The 19,288-nt window shown below is 53.7% G+C and overlaps 2 protein-coding genes across 7 annotated transcripts in view; one reads left to right on the forward strand and one right to left on the reverse strand.

Annotated features, from left to right (window-relative positions):
- FBXL15 (F-box and leucine rich repeat protein 15) overlaps positions 1–348 on the reverse strand; it is a 4,033-nt gene extending 3,685 nt beyond the window's left edge. The window contains exon 1 of the mRNA XM_027667309.1: positions 329–348. The gene's annotated coding sequence lies outside the window, so the exon portion shown is untranslated. The remainder of the gene's footprint in view (positions 1–328) is intronic.
- Positions 11–19,288, forward strand: part of PSD (pleckstrin and Sec7 domain containing) — a 48,251-nt gene continuing 28,973 nt past the window's right edge. For 2 of the 6 annotated variants that reach the window (XM_027667285.1, XM_027667290.1), the window contains exons 1-5: positions 11–172; positions 2,626–2,745; positions 11,827–12,727; positions 12,809–12,911; positions 13,572–14,040. In XM_027667285.1, coding sequence (XP_027523086.1) covers positions 11,951–12,727; positions 12,809–12,911; positions 13,572–14,040 — 1,349 coding nt within the window. In that variant the 5' untranslated portion in view covers positions 11–172; positions 2,626–2,745; positions 11,827–11,950. Of the gene's footprint in view, positions 173–2,625; positions 2,746–8,782; positions 8,889–11,826; positions 12,728–12,808; positions 12,912–13,571; positions 14,041–19,288 lie in introns of those variants that run through there. The other 4 variants (XM_027667288.1, XM_027667289.1, XM_027667287.1 and 1 more) reach the window with 3 other exon arrangements.

The raw sequence follows: 19,288 nt of genomic DNA on the forward strand, positions 1-19,288 counted from the left end.
CCCCGTTCCCCACGGCCGCTGTTCCCGGTGCACACCGGCTGTCCCCGGTCCCCGGTCCCGGTCCCAGCGCACGCCCCAGCCCCGCCGGGCAGGTGGACGCGCATGCGCATTGCGGCGGCGCTGTCCGTTCAGCACCACGCGGAGCCGGGACCCGCCGGACCCGCCGCTGCCGGTGAGCGACGACCCCGCTCCCGCCAGACCCCCCCGCCCCCGCCAGACCCTCCCGGCCACCCTCCCGGCTCTCTGCTCTCCCAGCGGGCTATGCCACCCCTCGCCCGCCCGCAGGAGCGGCAGGACCCCCGGGGAAAGGTCGGTGCCTGGGGCTTACCGTCCTCACGGCACCCCCGACCGGCAGCCGCTGGCCCCGCTCCCCCGTCGGTACCGGGCTACCCCCCCCCCCGGGCCGCCCGCGGCCCGCCCCCCCCAGCCCACATCCTCCCGCTTTGCCAGCCTACGCCCCCCGCCTCGCTCCCCGCCGGTGCCCCGCCCGCCCCTGCAGCCCTGGCGAGCGAGCGGGGTCCGGCCCTCGCCCGCAGCCCCCGAGGGGAACGGGCCCGGGCTCCTGCCCGCGCGGTTGCCATAACGACTCCGCAGAAACAGACGCTGCTCCTCCCTCCCCGCTGCCGCTTGCGGAGCGGGCACCCCCCGCTGGTGCGGCACTCGCACACCACAGCCCCTACATGGCCCTGGGCAGGTGACCCCATCTCTGGCTCGGATCTGAGCCCCGCCGCCTTGTGCAGCATCAAGCTTCTGATCACTGCTGGCATAGGCACTATAAAAAAATCCACCTGGCAAAAGAGCAGGGCCCACATACAGTGAACGAGTCCCAAACACCCGGTCCCGAGTTCCCTGGAAAGCAATAACCTGTCTATGCAACTTATTCTGCTCATTCCCTCACAAGGCAGAAGCTGGTTTGCAGAAAGGTTTTCTCTCCCCAGTGCCTGTCCTCTGGGGGAAGCTACCCACGCTGTCTACCCCGGATATGTGGCTCCCCGAGTTAGCACAGTACCTTTCTCACTTGCAGAAGGACAACCAATGCAGGGATTTTAAATTTTATATGGGAGTTAAGAGTGCCCCCGGCCATGTCCTGGGACAGTTCTTCCTTCCCCTGGAGTGGGGGCACTCTGTTCTTAAGTTCCTGATGAGAAATGTGCCAGCTGGCAGTCCCTTAATATTCCCCCTCTAAGTGAATGCCTGTGACTGAAGCTGGCTACAAGGAAGGGTTTTGAAATAGTGGTCTTGGTCTGTGGACAAGGTGAGGGAGCACCAGCGAGCGAGGGATTGCAATGTTCAGTTACATCTGACCTTTGCTGAAGGCTTTCTGCACCAAAACAGACCTGGCTGGGAGCCTCCAGCTTTTGTTGAGTCCTTGCTTGAAGGAACTGTGCTGTGGATTGCTTGTTATCCTTCCTGAGCAATATGTGTGGCAAGTGGGACCTGCTCTGCTCCCACACTTACCTCTGTTTATTTTTTTCATTTCATCTGATCCAGCTGGGCTGGCTGAGTCACTTCCGCAGGAGCCTGCTGGTAGCAGGGCTCAGAGGCAGGCAGAGAGTCAGCCCAGGCAGATTCTTGATACCACAATGAAGTTGGGAGGCACTGTTATTTTAGAGGCAGAAGTGAGACATGCTTGTATTTGTTTCACCTTCATGGTATCCCAACCCTTTCCTGGCTTGTGCTGCACATACAGAAGGAGAAGACTCTCCTACCTTTAAGACCTGGTGCCAAGGCAGAGCCTCAAGGTTTGGTTAGTGCAGGGCCATCTTCACTGAGACACTCACTGCACCACTGAGGAATCACGCTTAATCCAGCTCACTTCAGCCTGCTTGCAGGACAGCATTCACCGTGCCAGGGCTGGAGGACTGCTGCCTCTCAGGCTGTACTGACTTTTTTTTCAGGTGCAGCTCTCAGGGTCAGCATTGCCCTGGGAAACAATGAACAGCTCTTGGATCTTGCAGCCTGAAAACCAGTTTCCTGACTCACTACCACAGCAAGTGTGGTGGGGTGCTTATTCTGACAACCCTCTTTAGCTCTTGAGTTCAGTGCAGCCCTGATTTTGCTGTCTCAACAGTTAGAGGAGTGCAAGCAAGGTGGGGAAGAAAAGGTAAAACATGCCAGCTGTGTCAGGGTATAGCAAGGGTGACTGCCTCTGAAAGGGCAGGGCCTCCCCAGACACAAACCAGTCATTCAATACCTGCCCAATAGGGGCAATTGAGTCAGGCCCAGCCTCATGATCAATAGGCAGGGTCATGATGATGGGGCAGGGCTGAGCTCCACCTAGGACACCAATCTACAGGGGAGGGTCCAAATCAACAGTGCCTAACATAAGAACAGCTTAGCTAGGCTAAGCTGGAGACCAGTGCTCCTATAACACTTAATGGAAGACAAGAGCCCCAGGCTGCTCTTAAACAGAGCCACTGGGCCTATGGGTAGGAGTGGTGGAGGCTCCAGGGGCGGCTGGTTAGAACCACTAAGGTTTATTAGTGTCCCAAGAGCCCTGAAAACCGTTGGCCTGTGGGGGAATTGATGGGCAGGCAGGCAGGCTACAGCTACAGCTTCTGAGGCATATGTACTAGGTACTAGGAACTACAAACACTTCCCAGCTGTGAAATGTGAAATGTTCAGATTGTTCTGCAGATGCAGAAAAAGCATCAGAGGCTGTTACTGTATTGTAGAGGTGTGTGCTGAGACACAGCTTTACACCATCAGGATGTCCAGTGAAGCCAGAAACTTAGGACTACAATGGTAAGGATCCCAAACCACTACTGTTTTTACACTCATGTCTGTAAAGATTTCCTGTATGCAGAGTGATTGTGATGTAGCTGTACAGCACTGAAGTACAGGGAGTGGGGGGTTTTACCCACTGTAACTTCAGAGTGAAGGGACAGCTCAGGGCAGACAAGCTTGAAGAACCAGAGCTTTGTTCTGCTCTGCTCAGTCAAGATTTGCAGAAAGCTTCTGCCTTTCTTGTGGCATATGCTCTGCCTAAGGTGGGTCTGCATTTTTCTTGAGAGGTGCCAGTAAGTTTCCTTTTTAAGCTTCAGCAAGATGCACATTTGTAGTTGAGCCATAATACCTCAATCTGTCTGCCAAAACAGCTTTGAGTTGGCCCTGAAGAGTGCTGGGTTGTGACACCTGCAGTCCTTGCAGAACAGCTGGGGAAGTGTATTGTACAGGTACCTTAAACAAGCAGGGGACACTGGTAAGGTCCGTGGCTCTCCTGTTATCCCAGTGACTGCTGATGTCCTGTGAGGGAAAGCAGGGCTCCTGCGTCAGGCCTTGAGCTGATCTGTAGTAATGAGAGACCAAGTTGAGCCCTAGGGGGAGGAAACAGATTAGCTCACAACAACTGCTGCTGCAGCTTTCTTGTGTATTCCTTGGAAATACAGGGTGCTAGCTGCTCTCAGAGCCAGGGCATGGCATCTTCATCCTCATGAACATCCCCTGAAGTGAACAGAGGCTTCAGCCAGCCTCACTGCTGTGAGGCAGTGCTGTGCCTATCTGTGTTTCTGAAGAGTCTAGAGGAGGAGTTTGCTCTTCACCTCATCCTTTGGGAAGCAGAGGTGGGATTTAGGAAATTGGGGCCTGAAGGGAGGGGAGTCTTGTGCTTAGAAGAGCTCACCTCAAGTCGGGAATCCCAGTCTTTGGTTCCCAGAGATGCTCCTGATTTGCTGGCTATCATAGGCGAGTCTTCCCCACACATGCCCCTTGACTTTTCCCTTGCATTGAAAATGCAGTTATTTCCATGTCAGAGGTGTTATAAGAGGTTGGTTGGGTTTCCTGAAGCCTGCTGGGGTCTCCAGAAGCTGGTGCTGTCAAAGGGTACACAACTTATTTTTAGGAGATCAGTACAGTGCCAAACCAATAATATTACAATGTCCTAAGATCTATCACCTCATATGATGGCTTGGAATCTTGCTGGCTAAACACCTTTGTCCTTGTCCTTTTGACTTTGGGGGCATTTCCTTTACAGTTTTCTACTAGTCTCAAGTGGGACAAGAGATAAGATCTTGTCAAGGATACCAGTAGCTCTGCAGTGTTCACTCCTTTAAGATGTGAGAGCTAGATGAATGCAGAATCACAGTTCAGCAAAGCCCCTCAACACCCTTTTTTCCTTGGACTCTCACCAGGTTCTTTCAAAGGATCTGGCTCCATCTTTTCTCTGGCTGCAGGATAAGTCTGACAGCCTCCATCACTCTCAAGGCTGGAATAGACCACAGCTGGACTTCTTGGTTGCGTGGGAGAAGGTGTTGAGCTCACAGGGCAAGTTCTGCTGTCAATGAGTGCTGAGATTGCACAGTGCCACCAGAAGCCAATTTTAAGCTGGTGAAACAAGAACACATGATGACTTCTGTTCAGCTCTTCCCTGTACATGCCACCTTCCTCCTTCTCTTATTGAGAAAAGAATCTGACTATACAGCCAGGGCTGAAAAAAAATAAATAGAAGCAAAGAAAAGCCAAGTTCTGCAAGTCATAGCTGAAAGAGGAACATGCATGAGAAGCTACACACAAATGCAGGGCTGTTCTGCAGCATGAATCTAATGCACTCAAGCTTTCAGTGTGTCCTTTGCATGTATCTCCACACATCTCCACGATGGCAGGTTTTTGTCAGTTTTCTGGATATACTTGTAATTATATATAATGATCTTCTAGGGTTTCCATGCCTTTTACACAATTCTGTATGTGCTATGTTCTCCCTGTGCTGGGTCAGGTTATGTGTCTGGAGCTTATTGTCTCTTTTCTGCATAAAACGCTCTGTATTCATTACTCTTACTTCCCCTGACACCCTTTCCCCACTTGAATCTTGAGGATGAAGGTGTGGGGAAGGGATCATATCTTACTGCTGCAGAGATTAGCTGGAGAGCAGTTCTAGAGATCTGTACTGCAGCACAAGGGTGTCCTGGGAGGCTACACCAGAGAAGTGTGATTTGGGTTGCTTCAGACTAAATTTGTCTCTTTGATGCAGTGACTCATCATGGTGAGGTGGGTCTGGTGAATGACCTGCTGGCACCCAGAAATCTTTGTCTTTAGTGGAGAGCCCACCTCACCACCCAGAAATCTCCTGCTTTCCTTCAAGACCATCTTTCCCTGAGCATCTTTTTACCAAGTGATACTCCCACACAATTGTTCCCCTAACTGCTGTGTAGGGAGATTATTTATGGCTCAAGTTGTGCTGAGGCCCCACCTCCCACGTCCCCAGGACAGGTTTTATCATGCTGTCATTTCTGTCTTCATCTTGACAGAGCAATGCTGGTGCAGGAGGAGGCCCACTCACTGTGCAGGTGCTGCCTGTCACTGGGACAGAGTCTAAGGAGATTTCTGTAATAGCAGGTGTTCCTGGGGCGTGACAGAAATATTTTGTTACAGGCCACTCTGAGGATCAGCACACAGCTTTTGACACCATCTTTCTATACTTCTGCTCTTTCAAGTCTGTGCTCCTCCTGTGAGAGGGAGAGCACCAGGTAGCGAGCTGGGTGGGACACTGAGTAGGGCACTGGCGATTGGGCAGGCAGCAGCTCTCCCTCACATAGGCTGTAGTCTGCACGGGTTCGTCTCTCTGGTAAGACATTTTGCAGTCTGCCCTCTTCTAGAGTGCCTTTCACCCTGAAAAATCCTGTTGTGGTCCCACATGACTGCCCCATACAGGGAAGCTGCAAGAGGCACAGAACTGTGCACTTGTGCTCTCCCGGGGGGGGGGGGGGGCTGCTGGCAGGATCTCCAGTGCTGTCTTTTTACCCTGAGTAAGCTGTAAAGCAGCATTTGTATAACAGACTGTCAAGGGAGGCTTTTTTCACTGTTTATCCTTAACCACCAGTCTGGTGGAATAACAGATAAGTGCATCAGCCCATTAAAGACTTGGCTTATGCTGCAGTGGCTTTTTTAATATACAGCTAGGAAGTGGTTGGGTGTTGGCATCAGAGGCAGAAGGCATTAATTAGAGCCATGTATTTAAGTCTAGGCCCTGAGGGAACACATGCAACCTAATTGGTTGCCCTGGAGCCCTCAATGCAGAGACGAGGGGAGTTCATCTTCCCTCACCGTCACTGGGACTCATCTACTGCAGGGTTGGAGTTGCTATTTCCATGATACTTCCAATGAGCCTGGTGAGGAGAACCCACCTGCTGATGGAGTGACTGCCCCCACTTGCTGGGCTACAGCGTGCCCTGAGTGTACAGTACAGCTGCACTGACTTTGGCAGCAGTGGGGCAGAATATGCCCTTGTGCCTTAAGCACGAACTGCTCAGGAAACAGCCCTGACAGCCCCCCTAGGCTCAGAGGAGCAGCCTTGGGGTGCACTGGGATGTTCACCCCCAGTGGAACTCAAGCTGCAGCTGCAGGAGAGGCACCTTTCTGGAAACTGATCTGAAGCAGATGTCTCTTGCAGACATCAGCCCCTCCTGGAGCCAACTGCAGGAAAGAGCTCATCTACCCCCTCTTCACACGAATTTTTTCTAGATCTGTACAGTTGCTGGGACACTATGACATCTCAGGTTGATCTCTTCCAAGCAAGAAGTTAATCACTGATGACACCCACACCCTTCTGGCCTTTGGGGGTGAAAACTGAGTTGCAGGCTTACAAAGACAAGCCAGTATTGCAATAGTTAGAAAACTCTTGGAAGCTGTCTGTTGCAGAGCCCAGGAGGCTGAAAAGGATGACATGGAGCTCAGTGGACTCTAATGCAGGAAGGATGTGGTACCTGCAGGCAAGGACTGGAGGTCATGAAGTACCCAAGTGACAGTAAAGAGGGTTCCTAGCGCACTGCACTCCTGGCTCTCTAGCTAAGCCCAGTGGACTGGGGTTGTGGGGTAGAGCGAGGGAGACTTCTTGTCCCCTTCTGTTATCTGCCAGAGGGGTTCTCTGCTCTTTCCTGTCCTGAACCATCTGGGGAGATATTCACAGCAAGGAGGGATCAGGAGAGCCAAGGCTAAATCCTGCTCCAAGCAGGGCTTATGGCATTGCTGGCCAGACCCACATATGTGGGCACATCTTTCAGGAGTTATAAGGCTGTGGGAAGGTGAGCAGGATGTGGTAGGGAGAGCAACAGCTACTGCTACTGCAGGGTAAATGGATGTTTTGGACAGAAATGTATTTTCTGTGGATGGTCTGGATCTCCACTCAGGATGGTAGGAAAGGACCTCTCTCTTACCTTCTGCAGCTCTCAGCAGGGCTGCCTGCAGGTGCTGAGAAGGCACAGACATGCCTTGTCCTGGTATGGACACACTGGGAAAGCTCTGAGCTCTTCCACTTGGTTAAATTTGTCACTCTAGCTGTGGCTTAGAGAAAAGCCTTCCCTCTCCCCGCCCTCCTGCCATCAAGAAGCTGCTGAAGGAATCAGGTCGTTGATCCCGCAGCAGTGAAGCCCCTAATTAGCCCAGCTTCTTGGAGTCTGCCAGGAAAGCCGGCTGTGTGTGAGGCAGCTCTGAGACCCACGGTCCTCAGTGTGGAGGAGAGGGGCCCTGCGCAGGCATAAGTCTGGAGAAGGAGAAAATGGCAGCACTTTGATGCATTAAATATGAGGAGAGCCTGCCCAGCCTTATGACTTCTCCCCATGCTCCCATGCCTGGAAGGATAGAAGGACACACTTTCTGGGTGACAGTGAGCGCAGGTGGGCATGGAGCTGGGCTGGCTGCAGGTGGGGAAAGCAGCAAGGAGAGGCAGCTCTTCCCAAATTCCTCTTGCAGGCATTATGTACACGTGAAGCCCCGGCTCCCTTGGGCTTCTTCTCTCATGCACATTTAATAATGATTGCTGGGCTGGGTAATAAATTGTTATTTAATAGCAAATCGATCTGGCAACCTGTGTGAGCACAAGTGCTGGCTGCCAGTCCCAGCACTGCCATACACAGAGCCAGCACACTGGCAGAACAGTGGCCTGGAGCCCAGCCACAGCACCTCTCACCTTGGTACCCAGCTGTCCCGTATGAGCTCTACTTGCACATGCTGCTGGTGCCAGCAGAGCCCACACACCTAGGCAGGATACAAGTGATGGGGGTTTTTCCCCCCTTGTAGCTAGGAGTGGTTTCCTGAGATTGGCTTTTACCATCCTGGGGGTGCCGTGACACTGTGATATCAAGTCCCTGGTGTCTTGAAACACCTTGGCACATATGGCTGTGGGTGTGCTTAAGGTGATGACCTTTGCAGAGATAAATCCCTGGCACAGAGCCTATACTCTAAGGCAAGGACCAACAGCCTGGGGATGTTGGCCAGTGGCCTAGGCCCCATGGCAGCCTTTATCTTTTCATCCTTGTGGTTCCCAAGCAGTGGTGGAGCACATGGCAGCCTGTACCCTTTGGCACAGGGCACAACACACAGGGCTGTGCATACTCACGCATGAGGACACGTGCCAGCGGTCCCATAGTAACTTGCACGCTGCTGAGCAGGGACATGCCTTGCATGGCGATACGCACACCGATGAGCGCAGATGTGCACCCGAGGACACTGGAACACACACGGCGGCATACGGGGTCGCACCGCCAGCGCACGAGGTTCACACCGGCACAGGGGGGTGTGCACACCGGGACCCGGGGATGTGGAGGATGCTACATGGAGGGAGTGGACCCACCCTGCCGCACAGGGGACCTGCACCCGGCGGCGGCGTGGATTCGGCGGTGGCTCCTCGTGTGCCGGTGCCACCGCGCCGGGCGGGGCGCGGCGCCAGGCGGGGGCTTCCCATTGGCTGTAGGGGCTGTCAGCGGGGCGGAGTGACAGCCGCGGGCCGGGATTAGCGCGGCGGGGAGCGGCGTGCTGCGGCCGGTGGCACCGTATCGGACCGGACCGTGCCGTGCTGTGCTGTACCGCACCGCACGGTGCCCGACGGGCCGGGCCGGGCCGTGCCGGCGGCAGCGCGGAGCAGCGGCGCGCAGCATGCGGCGGCGGCGGCACTGCCGGTGAGGCGCGGGGAGCGGGGCGGGGCGGGGCGCGGAGGGGACCGGAGGCCGGAGCGGGGCGTCGGGGGAGCGGGGAAAGTTGCAGCAGTTGTTGCGGGGACCGGGGCGGCTCTGCGTCCCTCTGGCAGCGGTGACCGGCGGGCAGCGGCACGGGGCTGCGGTGGCACCGGCGGCACGGGGCGGGGCCGAGATCCCCCCGCCGCTGTCGCGGAGCGGCCCCGGTGTGCCGGTGCGGCGGGACGGGCGCGGGGCCGCTCCCCAGGCAGGGAGAGCGCGGCCGGCGGCTCCGCGGGGGGAGCGAGCAAGCGGGAGGCTCCGCAGGCTCCCCTGGCAGGGGGGGCTCCCTCCTTATCCGGATGGATGTCACATCCACTCAGGGCTGATCCTGCCGAGACGGGAGGTGCCGGGCAAGGGAGGCCGGGCGGGGGGTGTCGGGGAATGAAGAGCATGCTCAGCCTTAGCTCAAAGGGGGGGCACGTCCCCTGCCTAAACACCCCATCACGAAGGGGTCCCCTGTTTACCCTACAGCCCTCGGACCGCCAGGCACCCCGTTTCGGTCACCACTGCATCCCCCGAAACTGCTCTGTGTCCCTCAGGAGGGTAGAGTCATCTCCCGGCGGCCATCCCACCCTAGCCCCGTCAGGTGGCCCGGCAGCCACAGCCTGGTTTCGCCAACTACGGCCCGTCGTGTGAATTCAGTCCCCAGCCATGCACCTCTTCCTTCCGTCCCATCTCTGTCCCGTTCTTTGCCCAATTCCCTCTCATCCTCCTCCAGCTCCTGCGCGTTGTCCCCACACTCCCGTGGCGTGGGTGTGCTCTTCCCCCGCAGCGTAAGCAGTTCCTGCTGGCTGCTGCCTTCCCACCGCATCACTCTGCCAGGCAAGCGCCTGCATGGGGACCAGCCATCCCCTGTTGCACCGAGTGTGGCTCAAAGCAAGGGTCGAGAGGCATCCCTGGACATCCCTTTGGTCGCTAAGAAGGGACAACCAGGAGGAACAAGTTTCTTTTGAGATGTTTTATTGAACAAATTAAATCCCCCACTGATGTGCAGTTCCCAGCTATCACACTACAGCTCCCAAGTTTTCCTCTTTGAATGCATGCCCAGGGTTGTCCAGGCAGACACCCTGTGAGCTTTCATTTGCAGGACTTCTCCTGCCTTTAGGCAACGGGACCAGCAAGGCTCCCTCCAGCCCACTGGTGCTTTACAGCCCAACCCATTCATCACAGTGATTTAAAGAGCATCCGTTCAATGCACAACTGAAATCAGCAAGCAGGAAGCCTTAACTCCATCACTGGTTTTTCATCACAGTTGCATTTGTGCCTTTTACCTTTCATTATTAAAGAAAAGCTCACTCCACTGGATGGTGTAGCCATCTGGCTTCGGTGGGTCAAAGGCAGGCATGTCCTTTACTCTGAATTTGATAATTCTTTAATAACCAGAACGACACTCTGCTTATCCTGTTTATTCTTGTAATAACTCACATGCATCGAGATAGGCTGTTTTTTGTAGATTTGTTATGCTACAGTGAATGCAAACTATTCCAAGTGATAAGTTTTTTCCTTGGCATGTGTGTCAGTCTGCATTGAGATAAAAAGTGGAATTTCATTTGAAATATATAAACCCTGCATCTTTATTATTTATCAGTTAACTTCAGCAACCTTGAATGTGAACACAACACAACAGGAGAAAAAGATTTTAAAAACAGTAACTGATAAATTAAACACGAGAGTATATTTTTGCAGTGAGTGAAGTAAAAGATTGCTGCTGCTCAGCAGGAGACAGATTTTTTAGCAATGTGATAGTGCAGATAGATGGGCGCCTGTCCCACAGGTGTGATTTGGGCTATTTTATTAAGAGTTATGTCTCTGCATCTTTGGAGCCTAAACACTGTGGAAAATTGAACCCCATGTCCTTTAGGAATTTAATCCTGTCTGGTTTGCACTCGGAAACAGGGAGAAGAAATCATGTTTTCCTGTTTGCAGCTGGCATTTGGTTTCTCGCTTTCAAATGGTGAGAGTGAAGGACTTAGTATCTTGGCATCTGTCAGAAGCCAAATGCAGCCAAGCAGAATTTTCTTTGCACATTAAGAATTCAAAGAAACTCAGGGAAGGATAAGTACAAGTTTTAGCTCCACTGGGAAAAAGAAAAATATCAGCAGTGGGGCTGATGGGGGTGCCGGGTCCTGCCTTCCCCTGCAGCCACCCACCCATTGCTGTGGGGTGTCCGGCCCCACCTCTGGGTAAATGGTCTCTGGGCAGAGACAGGCAGGCAAGTGAGCTGTATGCAGGGCAGGCATGCCTTGTTCCCCCAGGCTGGGATTGTCTGTAACCACCGCTTTTTGGATCTACTGGTGTTGACAGCTCTGTCTGCGCCACCAGTAGTGGCTGCGGCATGTGCTGGTGTGACACAGTTTAAACCCAGGCTGACCTCCAAAGAGAGAGGCTCCTTGCCCTTGCTGCTCATGTTAAACTCATTGAGCAAGTGTAATTGGAGGATGTCTCAGTGATCCAGTATATAATTTTTTTCCCTCTTATTGAAGTGATTTTAGTAGGCTATAGGCTGTGGGTAGTAAATATATTCAGCCTAAAGCAGAATAAATGAACCCCATTTTATAGTGTGCTCTCTCACTGTGTCTGGGGTGCTGGTCTGTGGGGTAAGTGTCTGAGCGTCCTGGCACCCTGGGGCGAAAGCACACACTCTGGGTGCCTGGGGCCAAGCAAGGGACTGCCAGTGTCCCTGCGGTGGTGCTGGTGTGATGCCCTCAATGAACCTTGCCTGCTTCCTGCAGCAGGAGGGGATTTGCCAGGGGCTGTGTCACCTGGAGCATCTCTTGCTCCTGCCTCAAGGACAGGACCACTTTGGCTTGTCCTCCCTATGGCCACAGACTCTTTCTTGTGCCTTCCCATCCCTAACCATCTTTCCTCACCCTTGTTTCAGGGCTGCCTGAGGATGCATCCCCTCTCAACTCAGACATCTCAGGGGTGCCGGGAACCTGCCTTGCTGTGTCTGTGCCACCCTGCTGGGCTCCAGACCTGACAGCTCTGTGCCCTCTTCCAGCAGGATGGCCCAAGCAGGGGGACCTGTCCGCTTCCACCCCGAGGAGGGCTGTGCTGCCTCACCCCCGCCATTTGCCCACAGGGTGAGCCGACGGCCCTGGCTGGTGGGGGGGAGCCTCGAGGCTGGGCGGCACAGCCCCCCGCCCTGCCTCACCCCCAACCTCAACGCCGGTCGCCTCCACCTGCTGCGCAAGGGCCTGGCACCTGATACCCGCCGCTGCCCCCTCGGCCTGTACAGCAGCACCGGCTCCTTGGCCCGCAGGCCGGCTGAGGCAGCACCCTTTGGCAATGGGAGCTGCCCAGGCACAGGGAGACTGACTGCCCCCTGCACCCCACAGCGGGGCCGGCCTGGCCCAGCCATCGCCTCCCTGGGCAGACGCAGCCCACCAGTGGCAACAACCCCAGAGGGACACAGCTCTGTTGTCACCTTCCGTTTCATTGAGAAGGCCAGTGTGCGGACCCTGGGGAGCCCGACAACACCCCATGTCCGCTGGGAGAATGGCCCCTACAGCCTCAGCCGCAGCCTGGAGCTCACTGGGGACATGGGATCCTCCCAACCCCAGACCCTGCCCCAGGAGCGGCTCCTGCACACACTGAAGCTGGAGGCTTCTGCATCTGACCCGCTCCTGGCCGGGGACAGGACCCCAGGGGGGACACGTCCCTGTGGGAAGGAGTTCTGTGCCATCAACACCAGCTGCCTCTGCCGATCACTCACCAATGGGCTGCCAGAGGAGTTCCCTACATTCTCCAGAAGTCCCCTGAAGCCAGAGCCCCGTTCCCAAGTAGGTACCGGGGTACCCCACAGCGGGCGTGGGGCTCTGCCCTGTTGATCCATTGTCCGCTCATCGCTCTTCCCTCTGCAGGGCAACGCTTGGCTGTACCCCCGGCAGAGCTCGGCCCATGCCCAGCGCATTGCTAAGGCCAAGTGGGAATTCTTCTATGGCTCCTCAGATACCCCAAAGACAGGTAAGAAGTTGGAGGGGGATGCCCTTGGCTACACCCACCCCTCCTTTGCAAGTCTGTATTGCTGCCAGGACTCTCCCTGGGGCTGCCCGTCTCTTGAGGCTTTTCAGCACCCACTGGAAAGCCAAGTCTCCCCCAGTCTGTGTCCTTCTGGGGCCAAATCCTGCACACACCAACCTCCCTGCAGAGTCCCCTGTGGCCATGCAAAGGAGATGACACAGAGCCCATGGCTGCCACTGCAGAAGGGCTTTTGTGTTCAGATGGGGGCTCAAGGCTGACTGTGGATGCAGTAGCCCTGACAGCAGCCTGTCTCTGCCTCTCACACTCTTTTTTCTTCTACCTCCCTGTCACTGTTCCCCAGTGCACATCACATAGTGGAGTCACCATCCCTGGAGGTGTTCAAGAAATGATTGGACATGACACTTAATGCTGTGATTTAGTTGACACGCTGAAAAAGTTGGGAGGTTTTGATGTTGACAGGAGGATCAAAGGTTGGACTCGATGATCTTGGAGGTCTTTTCCAACCTTAATGATTCTATGACATGTATCATGAATGACACATGAGTTCTTGGTGTGTATGTCTGTGTGATGCTGCAGGAGTGGCTCCTCAGAGCTCTCCAGTGCAGCTCCCCGTCGCTCTGAGTGCTTGGGCCTTCCTTGCAGGCTCTTCTGCCCCTGACTCCACATCCTTGGCTGAGTCCCCCCAGAAGCCTGTCTCCCCACTGCCTGCTAAGCCACCAGTGTCAATACCTGAGCACAGCCTGAGCCACGTGGAAGTGGAGATAGAAGTGTCTCCTCTGGGCAGCCAGAAGCCTGGCTCCTGTGAGACTGGGATTATAAGGAGGACAGTGAAGTACTCCGAGACAGACTTGGACACTGTTCCACTGAGGTGCTATCGTGAAACCAACATCGATGATATCCTGGCCGAGAAGGAAGAGGTGGATTCAGCAATTGAGAGCCAGAAGGACAGTGAGAGCAACCCAAGCTTTGGGGGCACTCCAGGCAGAAGAAACAGCACACCAGAGGAGCCCCCCGCCCCAGGCACTGGCTGCTTGAAGGATGGGCTGCGGGACAGGGACATGGATGAGGACAATGAGGTGTTTGCAGCAATGAAGAAGGAGAACATGGAAAGGTGAGGCTCTGTGCATGAGGGCAAAAAGTTCCTCTTACCCTCCTTATTATATCCTGTGTGGGAAAATGGGCTCTGCCAAAAAGTATCTGACACAAAAATCCCATTAGCTCCATGCGAGCTGTGTTTGTGTGTGAGATGGGATTCCTGGATTTCACCACAGGGACTGGGACTGGGAGGGGGCCCTCACTGAAGTATGGAAAGAGTAAGGCAGCACAGATGATCCAGCCCTGTGCACTAGGCTCACCCCTTGGTGAGCCCTTGCAGCTCAGGTTGCCTGGCTGAGTCAAGGCTTCCCACCATGAGTCCTGAGGTTAATTACATTCTGCCCTGGTGCTGCCAGGTGCTGGGGTGATGGTCTCAGGGTACCTGAGCACAGGTCGTGTCCTGCAGCTGCTCTGGACTGGCAGGTGCTGCTGTACTATCCTACCCTCCACATATGACTGTGCTTCAGTGGTGGGAGCCGTCCCATTTGCTTGGCCTCAGCAGGTATTTGCCATGTTTGGGAAAGAGTAGGGGATACATTTGGATGCAAAAAGCCTTTTCTTGCCTTTTGTATGATTTTTCACATGTGTGGCAAAACACCCTGTGCTGGGAGGCTGATGGAGTGGGCGATACCAAGGTTATCGTTCAGTTGCCTGCCCCTGGGCAGCAAGTGTGCTCCGAGCTGCTGTCTGCCCACTGCCAGGCATGGGCAATCAGGACCTATGAGACATGGCCCTTTGGCCTGGTGGCATGAGACTGCCCATGCAGTTTTCTCTGGAGTGGTGGTTTGACCATGAGAAATGACGGGCATCATCAGGTGGATACCTGCTCCAGAGCACTGTGTGGGACAGACACCTGGAGGGGAAAGGCCCTGGCTGGGAGTAGTAGATGCCTGTGCAGGCAGTGGCAACCAAGGTCATCTCCTGACATGTATTGTCAAAGAGTCTTGAGTGAGGTGAGGAGTCTCAGAATCATCAGCAATTGCTCCATGGGAGTCGGGAGAGGTTTCATCTGGGAAGCACAAAACCAGGGTGATGCCTGGGATGCTGTGTGACAGCATGCACTCACCCAGCTGTGCAAAAGGTAGATGGGGGGCATATAGGTGGAAAAAAAGGAAAAGGGAGGTTTTGATATTGGTAGGAGGAAAAAAAAATGAAAATATAACCCTCAGTGGTGCTGCTGCACTGGGAAGAAAAGAATGAAGGTGCTTGGCTGATAAGGAGGGAAGGTGTACATCCCAAGGGGAGCTGGGTTCCTGTCAGTTTGTCCAGCCTTTGCATCTCTGTTGGAGGGGACAGATACATCTCTTCCTGCCACCTACCCTGTTCTCAAAACATTTGAGTTCTAGAGAAAAGCAGAAAATAAGCCACTGGTAATGTACTTTTTTTTTCCAAATGGCATTTTGAGTAAGATGTAAAGTTATTACCACTGCAAGCAAGTTCTTCATGTTGCTGTAACAATTATCTTGCATAGTGGTATTTTTTTTCCAAATATGTACTATGCTGCTACAAGTTGTATGAGCTGTAAGCCTAGACCTGCTTTTTGTCCTCTGAGGCACCCTACTGTAGCTCCCCAGGCAGTGCTGAATGTTTGGATCTGTCCTTAAATGCATTGTTGCTCCTAAAAGATGATGCTCCTGGTATAATTACCAATGTATAAATAGTGATGTCACGTTCATTTTGCTCGGCTTCTTTGTAGACCAGTGGGGTGCTTTTGCTTTGCAGTCCACTGAATATTCCCCTGGTAGGTGCAGACCCTGTGGGCAAGTGTCTTGAAAATTATGAGGCTCAAATTGCGAGCTTGTTCAGTCCCTGCATCACATCCCTGGATTTTTGCTTACACACTGTTTTGAGCTCTGCAGCTGCAGTCCTCATCCCTGTTTACCAGTCACCAGTATTGATGTTTTCTACTTCAAGCTTTCTGCTTTGCTTGCTCACAGGAGCAGTGAAGCTGGGGCAATGAAGGAGCCCCCCTGACTCCCTGGACCTGGCACCATTCTGCTGCTGCAGGAGCTGCTGAACCTCAAGCCTGTCTTGGTAGCTGGGAAGGGCCAACCTTACAAAATTATTGAAGCACTTTTGGATGCTGATTTTCAGTAGATATGTACATCTATTTGACTATCTAGCTCTAAGTATTTAGCACCCTCTGCAAGGGGAACTTTGGCTTGGTACTACCTTGTTCTACTTAGTATTCTGGCCAAAGGTCAGAGTCTTCTTTGGTGGTTTACCCTCCAAAACTAAAAGAACATGCTAATAGCAAAAATAATCCAACACCAAATCAAACAAGGCATGAAAAGCAATGTAAAAAATGGTGTCTTCTTCCAGCAAATCTGCTCTCTGAATATATTTAAAGTCAGATCTACTAACTCTAATGACTAGTCTAAGCCTTTACTGTCTTTATTCCCACTAGTCCCTGACAGCCAAGACCTGTCAGTGAGAGCAGGCTCAATTCCCTTCCTCCCTGAGCATCAGCAGACGTGCTGGCTAAGCTGTAGGAAGAGCCTGGCTTGGCCCGCAGTGTGGGTGCCTTGGGCTGATAACAGAGAAGAGGCTTTGCTACGGGGTGCCCTGGTCTCCTGAGAGCACAGAGGGCTGATGGGAGGCAGTGATGCTTTTTCTCCCTGCAAGTAGAGCAGCTTTGCCCAGGAAAGCCCTTAGATCTGCTGCTTGGGGAGCCTTTCCAGAGCTTTTGTGCTCACTGCTTAGTGGCAAAAAAATAGCTGCAGGGCAAGCCTTGTTGGAGATTAAAAAGATGGTTATGGCCTCAATTTCATCAAACGTTGAAGCAGATGCTTAACCTGCCTCAGTAGCCACTCTACTGTGTTGCTGAAGCTGAGCCTCTGTCTCAGTCCAAACTCACCATGGAGCCATTGATCAGGGTGATGCTCCTGCATCCCATGGGCTTGGTCTGGAGGGGGGATGCTTGGGGTGATGCTGGCAGGCACCTGGCAATGAGCAGGAGAGACACCTGCAACTCTTGGGGAAGGACTGAAGACAGTGTGATGGTGTGGATGTGGCAGGGGAGCGTGGACAGTCAGGAGGAGACTGCAGTGCCTGTAGTCAGTACCTGTGCCTGAGCATGGGTCAGAGTTAGGACACTGAGCTCTAAGAGCAGGCTGCTGCCATGCTGGAGAAGTGCAAAGGAGCCTTTGGGGAGTGCAGGGAGCTGCTGGGGCTGGTCTGTATGTGAGCTTTTCTCAGAGAGGAATAAAACAAGGAGCTGCTCAATGGTGCTGTACGGTTTTACCTTCTCTGAACTGAGTGAAGATCCCCACACAGCGCCTGCTGTGCCTGTGCACGCTGGAGGAGTGGAGCACAGTGGGGGGAGTCAGCAGTCTGGAGGGTCACAGGAGCATTTGGCAGAGAGTGAAAAACACTGAGGGCCAGAGGAGAGATTTTCCCCTCTTCTTCCCCTCAACCAGGGACAGCACAGCTCTGCAGCACCAGACAGGGAGGGCAGAATGAGCCTCTTCCCCTCCATCAGCCATCAGATGCAACTGGAGAAACCCGGTTGCTCAGATCCCCATGGTCCCTATATGGAAACCTTTGCCTGAAGTGCTGCTGGCTTTGGCACTTACATGCAATGCAGTAGAACCATCAACTCCCAGCATCCACTTCCCCTCTGTATCTGCCTGGCCCTCTTCTAAGGAAGGCTCACTGCTCCTCCCACACCAGCTCACGGCTGGAAACCTATTTGATTTCCCGCTGCCCGTCACCCTTGCACAGATGCTCAATTACAGCTTCTTAATCTCCTTCTTTCCTCTGCTTCTCCCAGCTGTGTTTGTCTGGCTTGGTGTCGGTGCATTGGCCCTTCCTGGGGGACCAGAGCAGAGTGTGGGGGGGGGCTGGGCAGAACAACAGGGGCTGATGAAGCATCCAGGTCTGAGCAGGAAGCATTGTGCATATGCTGCTGTGACTAGATCCTTCTGGAGCTGAATGGCTTTGTGCTTGATATTTTGAGGTGGAAAGATTGCTTCCAGAGCTGGATGGTGTGGACAAAACCAGCTGTAGTTTTTTCATGACTTGATGGCAATATACTTGATCACAAGAATGAGTCCAGCTCCCTCTCCTGGGAACAAGATTCCTTCCGTCTGCTGGCATTGTCTTCCCTGGCACAGCCCAGTCACCCTCTTCATGGATTTGAGGTGCAAAACAGTCAGCAGCATTAGCTTGGTTTAATAGCATGCAGCTGGGTATGGGGGATGGTGAATGCACATTCACATCCGTAAAACACATCTGCAGATGTTAAAGAGGTCTCTTCTGCCTTGTCCTGCCAGAAAGCCGTCCCAGAGGTGGCTGCTCCTGGGGCTTCTACAGGAATGGTAAGAGCATCAAGTGGTGCTGCACAGCTGGGGAAATGCTGGTGGATGGGCAAGATCAGCCTGCACCCTGCCTTGCTTACCTGTGTCTGGCTTTGCTGCACTTCTCTTGAAGCCAGCTGGCACTCTGGGGGAGTCAAGCTGCCAGCTCTTGGCCTGCTGAAGTAATCAGGGTGAGATTTTTGAGCAGCATGTGAAGGCTAATGAATGAAAATCATTTGGTGTGTGTAATAGCAACACATCTTCTGAACCCTCTGTACGAAGCTGTTTGTTCATAACAAATGTTATGACAGGCTGGAGCAGTTCCTCTCCTTTAATCAGAGGAGAGAGTGGCATAACAAGTGCTTTTCCGCTGCTTTAATGTAATGATAGCAGCTTATGAGTAAAGTAGGCTTTTAGGGCTGTGTTTGTGCTTGTACAGCTGAAGCATTGATGTTCCCTGGGTTGGAAATGTCCCTGTTGTCACGTGCTTAGAGGGGTGGGTAGGCTGCACTTCACCTCATTTACAGGACAAAACATTCAGAGCTCCAGGGTTTGGAAACTTCTGTGTTGGGCTGGACCCAGACCAGCATTGGAGACAGGCTTGGCCTTTCTGTGGGGCTGACAAGATGATGAGCCAAGACCAAGCCTGGCATCTAGGACATGGGGCAATTCAGATCCTCAAGCCCAGAAATGGGTGTGAGGCTCCCTCTGTACTGCCTAGGGAAACCTGGGGCTCAGTATCGCTTTGTGCTCAGTCCCAGATGTCTCTTGGGACTTAACATCACCTTATGATGGGTCCAAGACATCTTCTGGAACCAGCAGCAGACCTTGCAGATGGGTGCTGGTCATGCTCTGAGCAAGGTGCTCAGTGACCATAGTGCAGTGTTCATGGAAGAAGGTGTCACACTGTGCTGAGCAGCTTCAGGAGGAGCCTTCTGGGTGGTGGAAGCTCTGAAGACTCATGAA

This window comes from Corapipo altera, unplaced genomic scaffold (assembly GCF_003945725.1).
Source record: "Corapipo altera isolate COAL_440 unplaced genomic scaffold, ASM394572v1 327, whole genome shotgun sequence".
NCBI classification, from domain to species: domain Eukaryota; kingdom Metazoa; phylum Chordata; class Aves; order Passeriformes; family Pipridae; genus Corapipo; species Corapipo altera.